Genomic DNA, 18,134 nt, shown 5'->3' with positions numbered 1-18,134 from the left:
GCACTAATAGCCATGTAGTTTTGAGCATTTACTCAGAAGTGCAGCAGGGAGCTTTAGTTTTTTTTCTCAGAAGAAGGAAAATTAATTAAAATTATAATTAAAACAATAGCTTTAATTACCAGCTCACTTGATAAAATGCAGCAGCAGCTCCTGTTCTCCTGGTGTGTTGTACAGGATCTTGGCTGTGCTCTCTGGGGAGAAGCAGGAAGGGGACACCTGCCTGGCACTCATGGGGATGAGGCACTTCTAAAAACTTCACATCTCTCAGGAGCTCAGTGTCAGAAATTTGTGGGGGTTGTTTCCCAATTTTTTAACAACTTCTTTGCTTATCATTGGATTCGATTGTGCTTCAGGCTTGTGCAGTACAGTGTCCCTTCCTCCTGCTTCTCTGAAACAGAGAGAAAAAAACATATTGCATATTTCTGGTTTTCTTTTAACCAGAACTACAAGGTTAGCATGTGCAGATTAACTGTGATATCTGGGATTTATTTGCTGCCCAGAATGAATTTTGAAACTTCTTTTTTCATTCTTGTAAACCTTTAGGTTTTTTTCATTAATCTACTTAGTTTCCCCTCAGTAATTTCCTTCACTTCAAGACTTGCCTGCTTATTATTAAGTATCTGGCTACTGCAAGTGCCCATGACACAGAATAGGTTTTATCAAAGTTATGTTTCCTCTTGTTTGTGGCATCACAATTTCTTTTATATCAAATTATTCTTGAGTGCTGTGTGAGAAAGTTTCATTCGTAGGTCTTGATTAAATTTCATTTTTAACTGAAAGAAAAAGTTTGTTTCTAAAACTGCTAACACAGAACTTGATGCTGGAGTACATACTTCACTGCTAGTGAAATTCAGAACTGGTCAACAAGTCCTGTATAACCCTAAGCAGTCACTTTTAAGACTCCATGCACTTGCAATAATTTCCAAGTATTATGGGAGCTTTTTGTTTTTTGGAAAAGTTTTGATCTATTACATGAATTTCCCGGGAAACTGAAATTCATTGAATGAATACATTGTTGTGTTATTGTTAAAACTTTTTAAACAGAAAGATGCACAGAGTTACATGCATAGGACTTGTATTTTCTTTCAGCAGTGAAAAATGTGTGGTCCTCATGTAGTCCCCATGAGATTGCATAGTTATCAGAATTTCATATACAGACAGTCAGTCAGCAGCAGAGCTGTTCATTACATGCAGTGGCTCTTCAGAATATTAAAGGGAGAAATGGTGTCTCTTAGTTTTCAGAACCGTGTTTAAATTAGGTCCCAATTCATTTCCCCTAAGACACATTTGTAACTATCTGTGCTATTTCAATTTGAAAAGGGAAGAGATCAAATCAGCAGGGTAATGTTTCAACAACATACTTATAGATTGTTCCTCTTCTGTGTTGTCAGGGCAATACCCTCCTCCTCAGAAAAATGTGTATTACCATTGTAGACATCTAATAAAAATGAACAGGTCATTTATTTTTAAAAGGAAAAGATTTTTGCATGCTGTGGTGTTTAAATGAAAACCCATTATCCTCACATAAACTCTGGAATAAGGCCTTCCCCTCAACTGGAATTAAAAAATGCTTCTCAAATATTGAAAAATACAGAAGTAATAGCACAGCTCTTAGGGAATTTAGTTATATGGTCACACTGTATCTGCCAAGACCTTCAATCCTAAACATAATACATGCCATAAATTCAGTGAAATCCAATGGTCACGTTGTCCACATTCCCAAATGTAGCATATACGACCTGTATCAGTGTTTGGATGATGTAATTTAAATGTTAGTGTAGCTAACAAACACAGAGTTTTGGTGCTTTTACAAATATCCCATCCTTCTTGTTTTTGGAAATCTCTACATTATGGAACCGTGCAGATGACTATAAGAGAGAGGTGTCTTTTGGTACTAGCAACAGTAGCGGATTTTTATTTCATACCAGAAAAATTAATTCGTAGGGAAGTACGTATTTGTTGAGTGCAGCAGGTGATTTTCTGATTAAGAAGGCAAGGCTTTTAAGGCATCACATATAAGAAAAATAATTAACTACTGAAAAAAAAGTGACAGACCATAAACAAGTAATATAAATACAAATACTAGTCCAAATCCAGTAACGAAATAAACAAAGAGGCTGTAGGGCTGGGTTTACTTTGCTTGGATTGCTTCTGCATACACTGAACCAGACCTCTGTGTTACCTGTTTCTTTCTGTAGCTACAATTGTTACAGTGACCCCCACTAATGAAACAACAGGAATTTGGTGAAACCTGGATTTAAGTGCAGACTTCTTTTTTTGTTCTTCTGAATTGAAAGAGCTTGCTGTTGATGGGAGTAAAATTTAAGCACACACAAAGGCATAAAACAAGAGGCAACCTCTACTCTTAATGAAGTTAATAGGAAGAGCTGGTTTATATTTTTTTTTTCATTAGGTGTAAATGTAGGAATGCTCATTTGGCAGGTACTCACAGAATCACACTGCAGGCAGTGATAAAGTTGTCTGAGAGTTTAACCTGAGCTCAGTCCATGGTGCAGATTGTCCTGCTGGACCTTGTGCATCCCAGTGGGAGCAAGTTAACCCTGTCAAGCTCAAGTATCACAACAGTTTCATAATTAATCTGAAGTTCATTGCAAAGCAGTGGCAGTTTATGTACATTGTACCACCTAGGAATTAACTAAATTATTAACACATTGACCTGACTCACTGTTAGACTCCCAAAGATCATGTCCCGTGTTCGTTATATGAAAAGCTGTAGATTTGAGAGGGTAGAAAGAAGCATTCATCTTGCCAAAAAAGCACCATCATAATTTCTTGGACTGAAATCTCATGCTTTCTTTAGGCAGGTGTAAGTAAAGAAAAAGTTGTGAACATTGCCTTCACCTACCACTAAATCCCGTTAATCACATTCCAGTCCATGGAAAAAAAGAGTTCCACAAATTGAAGCAAGTTAAACCAAATAGAGTGTTTGCAGTATCTTAACAGAATGGCACAAAAACATGTTTTATCATATTAAAAGCCAAGTTGATTAGAAGCAGCTTCATTTTGTTCACATCTCCAACAACATTATGATTTTTTAAAATAAATACTTTTAAGCAAATTAGTTTTGAGATTTTTTTTTCTGTCTAATCACAGATTGTACTCATTGACATTCGCACAGCATCAAAATTGATAAGCTTTATGTTTCTTTGGGATATTGGTAGCAAATTAGAATTGTTCAAGAGTATTTCAGGTATGTAAAACATGTTAAAATAAGATTTGTTGTGAATAAGCCATGACAAAATGTGTTCTTTGGCATTAAAATAAACAGAATGTACCCTGACATTTTAACTAGATAATTTATGATTGCAAGTGCAGGTGGTCATAGAAACAATACTGGATTAAAGAGAATAGGAAATTTCTGTGAATATTTCAGATGAAAACACTTATTTTTAGACTACTGTTTTACTTTTCTAGTATTGTTAGTCAAGGTAAAAACATATTGCTTTCTGAACTCTTTTATAATCCTAGACAATATTTTGAAAGGTTTAGCAGGAATCTAAACCAAATTGGCTTTCTTGCAAATGGAAAGGGCTGGGGAACAGAATGGAGTTAAAGAAAAACATTTACTAGAAATATTACATTTGCTGGATAGGTGCTTTTGAAAGTACTTTAGATACTGTTAAGGTAAAATATTTACCATGATTAAATTGAGTTTAGTAGGGACCAATATAACAACTATATAGTGTCATTTTGACCAGTTTTGGGTTTTTGGTGTTTGGTGGTTTTTTTTTTTTTTTTTTTTTTTTTTTTTTTGGTTTTTTTTTTTTTTCCCCTGCATAAATATGTTGGTATAGGTGCCTGACCAAAGGAACTAATTACAATAGGCTACAAATTGCCTTCATTTTACAGCTGTAGAAATGATGCTACAATTGGGCAGTGTTATTACTGAGAGCAGAGGAAGAAGAGGAGACTCTCCTTAGAAGAATATCAGTCCAATCTCCTGACCTTGCTCACAGCAGCAAAATCTTGCTTCTCTTGTGCTTGAGTAAAAGGGACAAATTCAAGCATTTGGGTTCAAAACACCTGCTTAAATCTGTTCTGCCAAACAGGAGATCAAAATGTCTTTGGTGGCTTCAAAACTACCTGCAAGCCACCACTGTGTTGAGGGTGAGGCTGATCTGGCTGTTTCACTTGAGGCACTCCCTCCTTCGTGACTGAGAACATCCACACAGACTGACCTCGTTATTTATTTGCTGGTAGAGGGATGGCTCTGCAGTGTCACTGTCCCTGTGTCACAAAAGGCATGGCCTAGCACTGGTTCAGCTGGTGCATGCCTTACAGATTCCCGATAACAGGAATTCCTGAACACCTCGCCATATTTCCTCCCACTGCTCTGATTGACTTAGATCACAGAAATGCTTCTCTCCTCCATCCCCCCTGATAAAAGGGGAAAAAAAAAAGAAAAAAGAACTAGTCATGCTTTACCTGTCAGTTCTGTGGCTTACTGGTGGCTGGGGAGTCTTCTGGCATTTGGAACAAATATTTTGTTACAATTTCCTGTAGTATTCAGAGATATTAACTGTGATATGGAAAGGTGCATCTTCACTACACTGAAGTCAATTCTCATTATTTGTAATAAAAACCACTGTACATCATGATACTGTCATACTCATACTTTTCTTGTCATACTCATACTTTTCTTTTTCCTAGACCTCAAGATGTTCCATTCTGTGGAACAATTCAAATTCTGTGTTGAAAAAGCTGGTTTTCCCATGCCAGTAGTCCATTTTCACTAATAGTTTTGCCCTTTATGTTCTTAAAAGTAGCTGAAAGTGATGCTGCAGCAGTGGGAAATTCCCAAGCTCCTATTTTAAATACCTGTATTTTGGTATAAGTCCCCTTTCTTTATCTCAAAATTCCAAAGCCAGACTTACTATTTCTGTGGAGAGGTGGTACAAAGAATTTCAGAAAGTCTGCTGAACATTAGGAAAATGCCATTCAAAAGATGAAAGTGATGTTCACCTTCTGATCACGCACGTAATCCTGACTACCAACCCCATTTCAATTATGCTTGTACAGTCTATTTGATTTGTAATCAATCTAAAAAGGAAAACACACGAGCAGCTAGCAAGTTTTGATTAGCTACACGCATTTTCTATTCAAATAAAATCATGACATGTGCATTTACTGCTAAGTTATGAACATCTTTGTCACATTACTCTTTAGAAATATTCAATATCTGAATATAATCACTGAAAATTTTTTATAAATTAAATTTGAGATCTTTAGAGGATGGCCTTTAAAAAAAGTTGTTAGATAATGAAATACTTGTTTGCATGTGCTATGCTTTGAGGCTTGTTTTGTCAGTACTTGACTGTTACTGCTCTGATGCTCTGAATGAGAATCACATTTGTTGATGAAAAAAGCTGGTTGAGAAGCTTGACTGTGGTGTTTGGCTATAGAATATAAATAGGATGCCAAAAATACTTAATGAATGAGTTAAAGCAAGATTTACATCCTCCATATAAAAACACTGGTGTCTTCCTGTGTCGTGTTGCACTGGTTGTCCTGAAATGCCCAGCTGACAGTTTGTGCACAGCAAAAGGATGAGAGGAGCAGGCAGTGAACACAAGTTGTTTATTAGATACAAGAATCATATAAAACAGGCTGTGAAAAATTACCCAGTGGTTTATGGCATGAAAGCCTAATTTTCAATGTCTTTGATTTCATCCCGAAAAGTGCTGAGAATTTCTATTTCTAGATGAAATCTGTGGGAGCTGCTTGCACATTTGTTATGTATTTAAATTGGACCAAATTTCACCAGTTGCCAGCTGTGTCACAATGTTTTTTCCATTCTTTTTAAAGGAGGATCAGATAACATCATAAATTTGGACTATTGCATTGTGGTGCATTAACAACATACCCTATTATTAAGAGTAGACATTGTCATAAAAAATGCAGAATAATATAAATTTCTTAATAAATACACAGTCATGAACATTTGGAGAAACAATTATTCCCTCTTTTGTCCTCCTTTCCACAGAAAAAGGACAAGTAATATTGTACAGTATGCCTACATAAGTTAAGTGAATAAGAAACTTTTTGTGGCACATCTTTTCAAGAAAATTTCAGATATTATATTGTTTTTTGCTGCCTTAGTAGGCTTAAATAGTAGCAATTCTATGCTTTACTCTAGAGGAAATGAAACTGCCTTATTCTGATGTTTCTGTGATACCTATGCCTGTATCTCTCTAAAATCATCTTCCCAATCAGCACTGCTCACTTAAGTTATGTGTATGCAGACTGACTGCTCAAAGAATCCTTCCTTTAACAAGATTTCTTATCTTTCCTGCAGTCAAACCCTCAGCAGAGCCTTAGTTTCCCACTGGCTGGCACTCCAGACCTGAGTACAGACTCCTTGCTTTTGGGGCAGAAAAGCAGTCTGAGTTGTCTTTCAGTGCATCTTCATAAGGTAAAGTCTTTTAGCCTTCCCTGCATTTAAGGGTCTGTTCCATAACCTTTTCCAAGTCAGTCATTTCTTCTTCATCAGACCTTGCTAGTCTCTAGCTGTTGATCCAGGTCATCTTTTCGTACTTCTAAAACACCCTCCACCTCAGGAACTCAGCAGAAGTTCCTGTTACCTGTGAACTGTTGTGGGCATTTCACACCAGAAGAGATCTCACAGTTCCTCCTGTTCTTTTCTGTAGTTTCCTCTGACTAAGGTCCATACCTGTTCTTTCTGGAACGTTTCTTTACTAAGTACCCATTCTGCCAGCAATACAAAGGTCTGTCTAGAAATGTCCTAAAGCCGTGTCAAATCTAGGGCAAGGTAGGGAAAAGGCAGGATGCCTATCAGCTGTGTGCAAGAGCCAGTTTATATTGGGTTGACTCTCTGTCAGTAAATTACTGAAATTCAGTTCACCACCAAACCCCACCAACCCAGTCATCTGTCGTTCAGCCCGAGTGCCAGCTCTCTGATTTGATTGTCAGCTCTCTGAACTGAATATATCCTGCCATAGCTACTGAATGTGGAGGAGTTTGTCAGACTTGTACATAAAGCCTGGTTATTTTACCCTTAGTAATTCAATCAGTAAGCTCAGGAAGGAAGGAATATTTCTAAGTAGATCATAAAAAATGTAGTTAGTTTTGTTTACATTTATTCTTCAGTAAAACTTGCCTGTTCTTTTATAATAAAGACCTGATTTAAAATATGGCTGATGATTGCTATTGCTTACAGAGACTTACAGATTTATTTACTGGTGTAATTGGGAGCAGAATAAAGGTCATTCAGGGCTCTTTGGGCATTGTGAAGTGTACCCCAGCATGGATTGTCCTTTCTCTGCATCTGTTTTTCATCAGCATGTAGCTACAGACCTGGTCTTTTGGCAGCTGTATCACTCATAAAAATGAAATGTAAATCAAGAGCACCCAATAGACACTATGAAATAAGCAATCTGAATACGAAGCATTTAAACTTCTAGTCTTTTTAGTGTGCTGATCTGTAAAACCCAATCCTATACCTGTTAGAGTGCACAGACAATGAAGGGAAGTATTCAGTATTTTTGTTTCCAATGAAGCCAATAGCAGCCATGGGAGACTGAGACATGTCTATGAATATCTTACAAGATGCAGTCCTGATATTGCCTGTGATTATATTCTGTACTTGGGCTCCAAATCCATAACAAAATCAGAAAGACATTTGTTTGAGGTATTTATAGAGCATCTGTTTGACTAACCATCTGCGCTCTGATTGAAGTATACACATTGTCCAGACTGAATAAAAACCATTTATATGGATTAAAATAGTAACTTTGACACTGTTGCATCAAAAGATTTTGCTCCTAGTGACTTTGCTGACCTGTTTACTTGCAAAGGTAAATTTTAAAACTGTAAAATTTGAAAGGTAGCATGAGGGAAGAGTATGACTTGTCTGTCCACTTCAAAAAGGCTTTGAAGTTAAGAGATGCTATTTGAACACTGCATGCCTTTCGAAACTGCTTCTTGCTTAAGGTCTGGATTAAGCTGGCTGCCTTCCTCAGTTGCTTAGTAGCTTTCCAGTTTATTTGGGAAGGTAGAAGTAAGAAGATGCAAAAGGTATTTTGCTCTGCTTTCACTTCTCTCATATTTTTATTTCAAAAAGAGATTAATCCCTTTTTTGTTGTTCATGATGTTCACTACAAATATTAACAGAACACCAGAAATGTATCTCACTATAGCTTGGCATTAATTGCACTGAGAAACCTCCCTGTGTTCATTCAGTTTGCTTCCTTCAAGATTATTTTTTCATGGATCAGTACATTTTCTGTGTTCAAAATGCCAAGATTAGGAGTCATAATGAAAAGAGGAAAGGCAGAGGGCTGTAATATGATTGATTAAAAAAATATATATGTAATAGTCAAAAATTATATGTAATGTATTTAAAAATAAATATGTAATATTATTTATTAAGATTGTTCCTTAGGAATGATTATTCAACAGCAAGTTTTGGGAAGCTGGTTATGCTTGTTCGAGATGGTAGGAAATTTAAGTTTTTGATATTGTTTCAGAAGATTAATTTTCTTTAGTGGTAACCTGGGGAATTCTTTAAATTACCTCATCTTAGTTGATGTAGCACCATCTGCCACATCTGCAAAGGAGATAATTATTTTTAGGAGCAGCTGTGGATTTTTTGATTAAGTCTTGAGTCATCGAGGTCAGTATTTTTGAATTATTCAACACAAGAAAGATGAAGCAATTCGTTTGCATTTTGGACAGTAATACATGATGTGTTAGTATTACAGTTAGTGATATAAACCTCATAGCTATTTACTACAGTCCTCTAATTGCCAGGAAATTTGTTTGTATTCTTTGTGAGTGCATATAGCTTGTAGGAAAAAAATCATCAGCTACAATTCATGAATCAGTAAGACAGCACCTGGTGGCAGATGAGTGTGGAGACTTCTATGTTAATGTAAATACCAAAGTGAAAATGGTGCACTTAACACCAAGTCTTAGGTCGAGGTTCCCAACTTCAGTTTCAAAAGCTGAATTATAGATTAGAATCTTCCACACCAAAGAAAAGTCTCAAAATGAGCCATCCCTTAGCAGAGATTGCTTGCTATGCCTGTGGCTTCTTGTGATACCTCCAAGTCAGATGAGCACGTCTAACACGGATCAGCGTTCTCTGTCACATACTAAACAAGGGAGCCAAGAAAACTTGAGACCTAAAATCTCCAGCAGCTTTCTTTATCGTGTAGTGAAAAGGCTCTAATCTGTGCCAGATGTCTTGAAAGTCCAGCACTTGGTGTAAGCTCTTAATGTGAAATAACGAGCATAGTATGTGAGTGCAGAGCTATCACTTGATGATGAGCTGGCTGCATCTCTGCAAGAGTTTCTTTGGCTTCCTGCTATTGAGGAACTAATGAGAACAGAAGCTTCTCAAAGGCAGAATAGTTTTTCCCTGGAGAGTTCATGAAAGATAGGTTTTTATTATTGCCTTTGCTACAGAGCGAGGGTGGCAGTGCTGTATGGCCTGAGGAGGGTCTCTTGAGAAAACACCTGTTGAGAATGAAACCTTAGAGAGGGTACCCGTGGGATAAAGAGAAGAGGAAACTTTGCCCTGATTGAGAGTTGAGATAATTGAAAAAGAGGTGTTGAAAAGCCAATTCCATGTTCCATGTTGGAAGAAAGACCTGTGCCCCTGAAGGTATCTGTGCAGCACCTCACACACTGCACCTCCCTGGCTAATGGAAGGCTGACATTTGTGGTGCTGAATTCCCAGCCTGCAGAAGCACAGCTGGGTGCTCATTTCCCCATCAGTTGGCATGCATTGCTGCAAATCACTTTTGTGTCATTTCTAAAGGGACTCATGTACCTGACTAACCAGCAAGAGTGCCCAGGGGGTTTCCTGTGCTTCTAGAACCTGTGTAGCCATAAACTCAATCAGGAAAAAGCTGTGGAGTCTAAAATTGTACGTAGCTCTCCTGTTTTGCACTTCTTTGTTAAAGTTTTTCTGCATTTCAGTGACTGAACCCTGACCAGTTGAAGCTGTTTGCAAGCAGTGGGAGCTCAGAGTTCCTGTCCCTGGCACAGTTCAGGAGCTGAACTGCAGTGCAGCCTGACAATAGGGGTTTTGCTCTGCAGTTACAGAACAGGAGATGTGAACCTAAGACAACAAAGAAGCTCTGAAAGAGTTAGAGATACTTGGAAATGCATTGTCCATTGTCCTGTGAAACACAGCTGCTGATTTTTCCTGTGCTCCAAGTAATCAGCTGGGTGTGAAATACATCTCTGAGGACTGGGATAGGTGACAAGAGGATTTAGGTTTACTAGATTTTGGGAACACCAAAAGCAGTTGGGTTTCCTGTCCGAACTTTAGTCTGAATGGGAGCCTAGTCTCATTTAAAATATTTAATAGCGTTCTGCATTTATTTCAGTGATCATGTGCTTTTAACAAGGTTTTCTATATTTACAAGTGAAAAGTGGACTTACTTTGAAAAGAACACAGATTTTAAAGGATTAAGAAGCTTTTACAGATCATTTCACTTTCCACATGACTTGGAGAGCTTTACTTCTGTATGGGATGTGTCATGTGCTACCCCTTGCTGAAATGTTGTCCAGGGATTGCACAGATTTGTTGCTACTCCAGAATATCACTTTTCAACTACGTTTTCCTGCTATGTTTTAATGTGATATTCTATTTGTAATGTTGAATTAAGTCCCAAAGAAGGCCTTCAGGTAGTTGTCAAATTGTTACCTTTGTTGCTGTTAGACTCAGCACACTTCATGCACTGAAGTTCAATTCCCTGCACACCTTGGAACTGAGAGCGAATAGTCATTAGCAGCCCGTCAGCTCCCTGTGGAAGAGCCCCTCAGTCTTCCTCTCAGTGAAGAGCAGGAGAAAACAGTACCACAGGCCTTGTACTTCAACCTGCAGGTCAGCCTTGATCTGTAATTTTCTCTTAGATTGCAGAGGTGAAGCATCTTATAAAGAGGCAGTGCACAACTTCTTCTGGGAGTGGTGAGTTTTACCTTGTCCAAAGACTGCATCTCAGTGTGGAGTTATCAAGGAGGATTTAACTATTTGACCCTCTGAATATGAGGTTCCTACTTTGAATGGAGATAGACAGAATTCATGTGTTTAATTTCCCTTATTCTGGTAAAGAACTCAGTGTAAGGCCTATAAAATGCTATCTTGTTGTGTCAAATGCCAGAGAAATTACTGCCCAGAGATATCAAAGCATATCTATATCATCTGAGCAATGAGGTGGAGTTTTGTAAGCAGGCAAAAGTCTTCTTTCTAAGTACAAGTGATGATGGTATCTTCCAGAGTATTAAGTGGTAACATACTTTCCAAGTGAAGTCAATTAACCCTCTGGTCTCTCTTGTGCATCTATATTCACTCCTCCCATGTGATTCATGAAACTTCCCCCCAGCTAGCAATTAACAAGTAATAAATTATTTTTTTTATTCACTCTTCTAATTCCAGCACACCTAGATACATTTTAAATTACTATGGAATAGCACCACACACATCAGTAGAACTCTTACTGCCAAAGTTCCTTACTGGTGGGAATGCATATATTCGTAGCTAGTCCTAAGCAATATCAGGTGAAAGGTACATGCATGAATCTTTGAGGGAAAGGTGGCCTTAGATGTGCTTGGCTCTAGATTTCAGGAAAAAAAAAAATGAGAGGTGTCCTCTAAACATCCTGGTTTACTCTCCAGTAAAGGTGACTGAGGAAAGTGCACTTTAGGTTTGGGCTTAGGAAGAAGTTGCTCACGGTCTGTTACCCCATTGGAGCCAGTGAGAGATTATTACTGGAGCCGTGGTAACCCAGTCACTCTTTATGGTCCATCACAGCATATTCCACATATTCCCATAGGTGACTTGCAATAATTAAAAGCACTCCAAAGGCCCAGTCTGGGAAGCAGAACATGATTATGTAGGATACTTTTCCCCTAGTATGTTCCTGAATAAATAGTCCTTTACATGTGTGGCCTTTAACTTTTATCATGCCATGACCAGAAGGAGAAGCTTCATTAATCTTGGACCAATGTGATTATTGTACAATGGAAGATCTTTGAAGACTGGCCTGAACTATTCCAAAAGAAAAATATGAGGGTTGGCTCTTGCTGTGAGTGCAAATAATTTGACTGGTGGAACTTGTTTTTATGGTTTTGTACTTCGCATGTACACAGTCCTAAAGTAAACATATTTGTTGCATAGCACTGAGTCACAAAACAGGATATGTGCACGATTTACCTTAGCTCCAAACCTACAGTGTATCGAACTGTTCCATCTGGATTACAGAGTGCTGCCTCTCCTGTTGTGTTTTTTACTTTGTTAATCACTACCCCTTTACTTCCATCCTGGCAGGTGAAAATGCAGCAAATATTTCTGTTGTTTACCAAGCAGAATTAATGCAGCAAGTATTTTATTTGCTGCTCCAAGCTGCCTGCTTATGAAAACAAGCTAGTAGCACTTTTTACAGTGGCATTCAAGACAGACAGGTCTGGTTGCAGGCAGTTTATACTTTCCTCTAGTCTTCAAAAGACATCAGTTTGCTATTTTATATCCAAAGTGTGTAGCTCAGGATAGTCTTTTAAAAAAGGAAAATTAACAATAAATAGACTAGTAACATCAGCTAGGAGAGTATGGACAGCATCTTGAATTTAAGTTACATCTCTTTACTGACCTGTGTTTTGATATTATTTGAGTTATTTATGTAGCTGAGTCACTGGAGAGATTTTTGGGGGTTTGTTTCTTTTTTGTTCTTCAGCAACTTTGAATCTCCACTGATGCATGAAGTCCCAGAGCGCCAAGGCAGCAACACAGACAGTTCTGCAAGCAGTTTGGGAAGCTCTGTCACAGCATGTAAGAAGGTAACTTTTAAGTTTATATTGTATTCAAAGTCCAGTATGTATATAGCTCTGCTTTTTAGCTTTAGTGAGGAATACAAAATTTAGGTGATACTTAGAAAAGGTTTGATACAGAAAAATAATTTACTGGCGCTGTTATGGTATCTTGCAAGTTTTCTCTGCCTGGTTTGTACTTGTCTGGTGCCAAAATACATTGTACATATAGGGGAGGTAAATTCCCATTGATCATTTCTAATTTACCTCATTATCTGACATTTCATTATATGAAATAAAAGCAGTGCATAGCACGAATACCTTCACGACTGCTCTTCAATAAATGACAAGTTTCTGAGTCCCATATGGAGCTTTGCTTCTTTCAGGTCAATGCAATGGAGAGTCCTTCATAAAAAAACTGTGACTGGAATGATTTGTACAAGTGGTATAGACTGCTGTTATTGTTCACTAACCCCAGGTTTAATTGTAATAATTTAATTTAGAGCATGTGGGGGGAAAAAAGGGACACTGGTGTGTGTATATGTGTCATTAGGAGGGGTAGAATGTAATTTTATGCATGTAGATAATTTCAGTATAACTGATAATACAAAGGTGAAGACCTTTTATTCCTCCTTTCTAAGAGCTTGTTATGGCAGTACAGTCTGAGGGAAGGGGGCACTACCAGAGACTGCTGAGGAGGACAGGATGTCTTTCCCCTCTCACTTACAATACACCTCAGAGCTCTACTGTCTCCCACAGGCATAATTCTAGAGCATAATTTCTAGAAAAGATGCCATTCATTTTAAACTTTCACAGTTCATTCAGTCTTCTCATAGTTCTGACTTTTAATAATGTTTTCCTTTTGGGTTTGGAGATTTTTGTTTGTTTTATGTAAGAAGAGTGAGGGATGAAACATATAGATGCCAAAGATTTATTTTCCTTAGGCTGAAAACCGCACGCAGAAATTTTGTTAGATATAATGTCATTGATATAAAAGTGAACTCGGTAAGACAGATGTGTATGCTGGGACTGGGCTTCTCATCCTCACCCCAATATAGCTAAAAGATAAAATGTCAATATTTCACTTGATCAAAGGTGAAATTTGCAAAATAACACTTGGGTTTTAAAAATGCTGCTGACTGTAATTGGAATCCTCAAATACACAGAAAATCTACTGTGTGGGAAAACAGCATAAATTTTCATTTAATCTCAGAGTTGTCTACTTTATGTAAGAGTTGAAGGAAGTGGCACAACATTAAGTGCCACCACTACCATTACAAAAACAGCTCCTGCTTGGTCACGTTTAGAAGTATCACTGCTTCACCTGTCCAATATATTTGAGCTGTTTGTTGTAAAACAAGTCAATTTTATGATTGTCAGCGCAGTAAAAGAAGTTACTTCTGACAATACTTCTGACAAACAGCAGGATGTTTTGGGCTTCTTTACACCATTGTCAGAGAAAGTTTATCGTGTGTGTGTGTGTGTGTGGAAAAGGATGAAGAATTCTGTTCCAGCCTGTGTTAGGTGATTCTGAAGTTAGATGTGTAGTTAGTGGTGGAGTGAAATGCTGTGAGTTCCTGCTGCAAGGGAACAGTTTATACAGTTGACTTGCAGGTTTGAGTAGTTATATTTGACACAAATGGCTCCTGTCAGGAACCATGTGAGATGTAGCCTATTACTACACAGACCAACCTAAACGAATCCAGAAGATGTGCCTCCTGATACCTTGTTTTATTCTGTATGGCCCACTTTCCTATCTTTTTTTGATGAGTAGTAATTAACCAAAGCAATTAAGATGTTCAGTCACAAAGATGCAGATGTTTCATTTGTGGAGCAGAGCCTTTTTAATGCTGTCTCGGTTATAGATATTTACTGTATTTTAATGTCTTGTGATCTAAATCAGGGAGCAGGAAGCTGTTACACTAAACTCATATGCAGTATTTTCCTCTGGGAAAGAGTGACTTTTCTAATCTGCACTCTGCTAGAGGCTGATTTAGTTCATTGATTCACAACACACTGAGTAATGCTGACGGCTGAGTCTCTAGATGAGAGTGGAAAACTTTTTTTTAGAACCATGAATTACTGCTGATTTCACATTTAGTGCATGATGCAGATTCATCCTGAATTATTTTCTGAGAGTGATGATCCTGCTCCAAACCAGATATACAGCCATATAGTGTGTGCAGCTGTCACATGAGTATGGTCAATGAATCAAATTCTGCTTTCAGTTTTTCAGCTGATAGCAAAAATCTTAACAATGTGTCAGTGGGATTGGCCCTGCACTTGTCTTGGTTAAATAAGAATGAAGAGAAGTACAAGACAGGAGGATGAAATTTTGGCAAGTGGTATTGTTTGCCTTAAAGTGCAGGACTGCAGACTGGCAGCTGAAAGAGAAGAGGGTTTGTTGTCTTGTCATTTGGTACAGATCACCTCAGTGTATTTTGAAAAAAATGCTTAAATGGAAGAATGACAGTGGTAATATGCTGGTAGAGATACGAAGAATACCAGTTCTCACATTGTTTTGATTAATTAGCTAGCTCTGTTAATTTGGATCAACTCGTTCAAGCTTATACACTTTGATCATTGCAGTCATATATTATTTTACTATAAGGCCTTCAGTATGTTCCTTTAAAAGCATGAATATCCCATCAAGTTTTTGTGCATGCGCAAACTCCCATTTTGTCTAAACACATGAACGTGTTTAACAGGGAGAATTGCCTTGCAATAGCAACAGGCTGTAAGAAATACCCCATTTATTCTTACCATATGTATATCTTGGACCACCATTATACTGTCTGTTACCAAAGAAATATGCCCAAAAGTTCACGTGGCTTTCTAGAGATGCATTTTTGCACAGCAGGTGTGTGTAACGCTACCTGTTATCAGCATTGCAGGGTGGCCCAAATTATCCTCCCTCCACAGAAGTACTAATGGGAAAGCTCCAAGCAATATCATGTCTATAATAGTATTAGTGCCAGAACTTGTGTTTCACAAGATGGAGTTTGAACTGATCCAAGGTTTACCCCGCACTTCTGCCACCACTGACACAACTGTCACCTCCATCACCTGAGCACCACTCAGACCTGTGTAAAACCAAACCATCTGCAAGGACACCTCTGGCACACCTTCCTGCATTCCCCCGTTCCCCAGTGCTGTCTTTTCAGAGTAGTTTCTGGAGCCTTTTCAAATGACTTCAAGCCAGCCTCTGTTCCTTAGATCTGACTAGCTGACCTCTGCCAGTTTCTGCTGTGTGGACTCAAGGATATCTGGTTTTGTTTTTCTTACCTGTCTTTTTCAAATCCAAATTGCTGTAAATGATTTCCCCCAACCTCCGGTATTAAAAGTGTTACACCTGTTCACCCCTCTTCACACTTCTGGATACATCCTCAAGTGTGGGTGCAGAACTACTTTTGCACAGGAGAGCAGAATCTGCCCCAGGAAAAAGGGAATCCTACTAATGGTGTTCATCTTCCTGAGGTTACTTAGAAATCACATGCTGTCCAAAACTTCCATGTAGTCATTTCTACCCTTGACTTCAAAGTATGTTATGAAAAGCTGCATACAAAAAACTAAATGCTATATAAAGCCTTGGAACTCGTAAACCACCCTGGAGTGACTCAAGCTTGGCACCCATGACCTGACCTGACCAGACCAAAACATTTGTTCAGGAGAGTTATTCCTTCTCTGGCTGTTTTACCAGTATTTGCTTCCTAATAAAAACATCCTCTGAAAGAAAGTTAAAGCTACCAAGGGTCATTTAACATCCCCCAGGAGACAAAGCAGGTGAAGTGTGGACTGCCCAGCTCAGTTGATGGGTTTTTCATGTACAGTATACATCTGCTATGATCAGACTACTCTGAAATGCACACCAAGTCCTTCTGAGACAAAGACGAGCAGCCCCAAGAATATCTGCAGCTTATTTCTGCATGATAAATTTCTGCCTATCACAGTTTCTCAGAAACTGTCTGAGTTTTGGGAAAGAAAATCTAACGTGATTAAGGTTGGAGAAAAATTCACTGTAATCTTTAAAGAAATGAAACAAGATTGCTTGTTACAGCAAAAGCTATTTGAGCTAAAAAGCCTTGTTTCCTGTGTATGCAAAATTATGTTTTAACAGGTTATTAGAACTTCATCCCTTGATGAGAATGTCTAGAATCTAATTAAATCTGAAATCATATATATAAATATGTGTTTGTGTTTGTATGTGTTCAGCTCTCTGTTGTCTTCATAAAGCCCCAGAGAATGGTAATTTTTCAGAAACAGGAAAAGAATGCTTAATTCTAGATTTTACCAACCAGTTCATAATGCTTCAACATTTCCTCAAAAAAACCCAAGCCCACACAACAGTTTATTACACTAACAGGAAATGGTTTCTTTGGGATATGGAGTATATTATTTTCCCCATCTAGTCTCGGAGTTAGTTATGATGGCAGGAAACATTTTGCACTGGGAGGTTATAAAGTTTATTGAGTGCAGAGTTGTTACACTGGTGAACAAGATCAGCTATGGCAGCCCCCAAGAAGAGGCTGGTGTTCATGTGAAGCATTCATGAGCCTTTGGCATTCTCAGAAGAAAATCTTTGGGCACAGTACTTCCTCTGAGTATTTTGTGAACCTTATATTTGTATTTTTAAAGCTCTTGAGAAGAAAACCCATAGCAGGGCTGGTGTACTGAGGAACCACAAACGTGGAAAGTCTCCATGGAGGGCACTGAAAAAAGGCACTGAAGCAAGCCAAGCTCAGGGCCTGTGGTGTTCCCCATTACTTCCTCATCTCTGTCCTGCTGAATTTTATTCAGCAATCAATAGAAATATAATACAGAGAGTGAAATATTAAGTTTAACCAACTTTCTACCAGAAAGATAAAAATTAGAGTGGGTGTTAAGTCTGTGGGTGGTAATAAGCTTACTTCTGGATGCCCCCAAGTACTAGAAAACTGTGTCAACTGGCCGGATGAGCTTTCCACATTCATCTTCCCTGAGAAGTGAGAAGGCCTCACAAGTTATTCTCACTTCTCTGCCTAAGAAGGGATTTGGGCTTAGAGATCAAGTATGCTTGAAGTAGGACAGATGTCTGTCAATACAAAACATGCATCCAGGTAAAGGAAAGTACTGCAGATAGATTTTCTTTCTCCAGGTATAGCAACAAATTTGTATTTTAAAATATCATTATTAAAAGTCAAAAAATTAGAGTACAGGCTATTTCCATGTAGTAAAAGAATTGCAAGAGGTTCAAATAAAATATACATCTATTTCACGAACTTACTTCTTAACATTGCTGCCTAGGGAAGATGATGAGCCACAGAAAATGTTCTGTAAGTAGCACCAATGGTCCAGCAGTA

At 38.1% G+C, this 18,134-nt stretch overlaps 1 protein-coding gene across 1 annotated transcript in view; it reads left to right on the top strand.

The window, feature by feature from the left end:
* Positions 1-12,729: 12,729 nt before the first annotated feature.
* The window catches only part of SPHKAP (SPHK1 interactor, AKAP domain containing), a 46,295-nt gene continuing 40,890 nt past the window's right edge, over positions 12,730-18,134 (top strand). The window contains exon 1 of the mRNA XM_066326303.1: positions 12,730-12,825. Within this exon, the coding sequence (XP_066182400.1) occupies positions 12,742-12,825 (84 nt within the window). The 5' untranslated portion in view covers positions 12,730-12,741. The remainder of the gene's footprint in view (positions 12,826-18,134) is intronic.

This window comes from Sylvia atricapilla, chromosome 10, assembly GCF_009819655.1.
Source record: "Sylvia atricapilla isolate bSylAtr1 chromosome 10, bSylAtr1.pri, whole genome shotgun sequence".
NCBI classification, from domain to species: Eukaryota; Metazoa; Chordata; class Aves; order Passeriformes; family Sylviidae; genus Sylvia; species Sylvia atricapilla.
The sequence above is the reverse complement of the archived record's forward strand: the minus strand, read 5'-3'. Positions and strand labels throughout refer to the sequence as shown.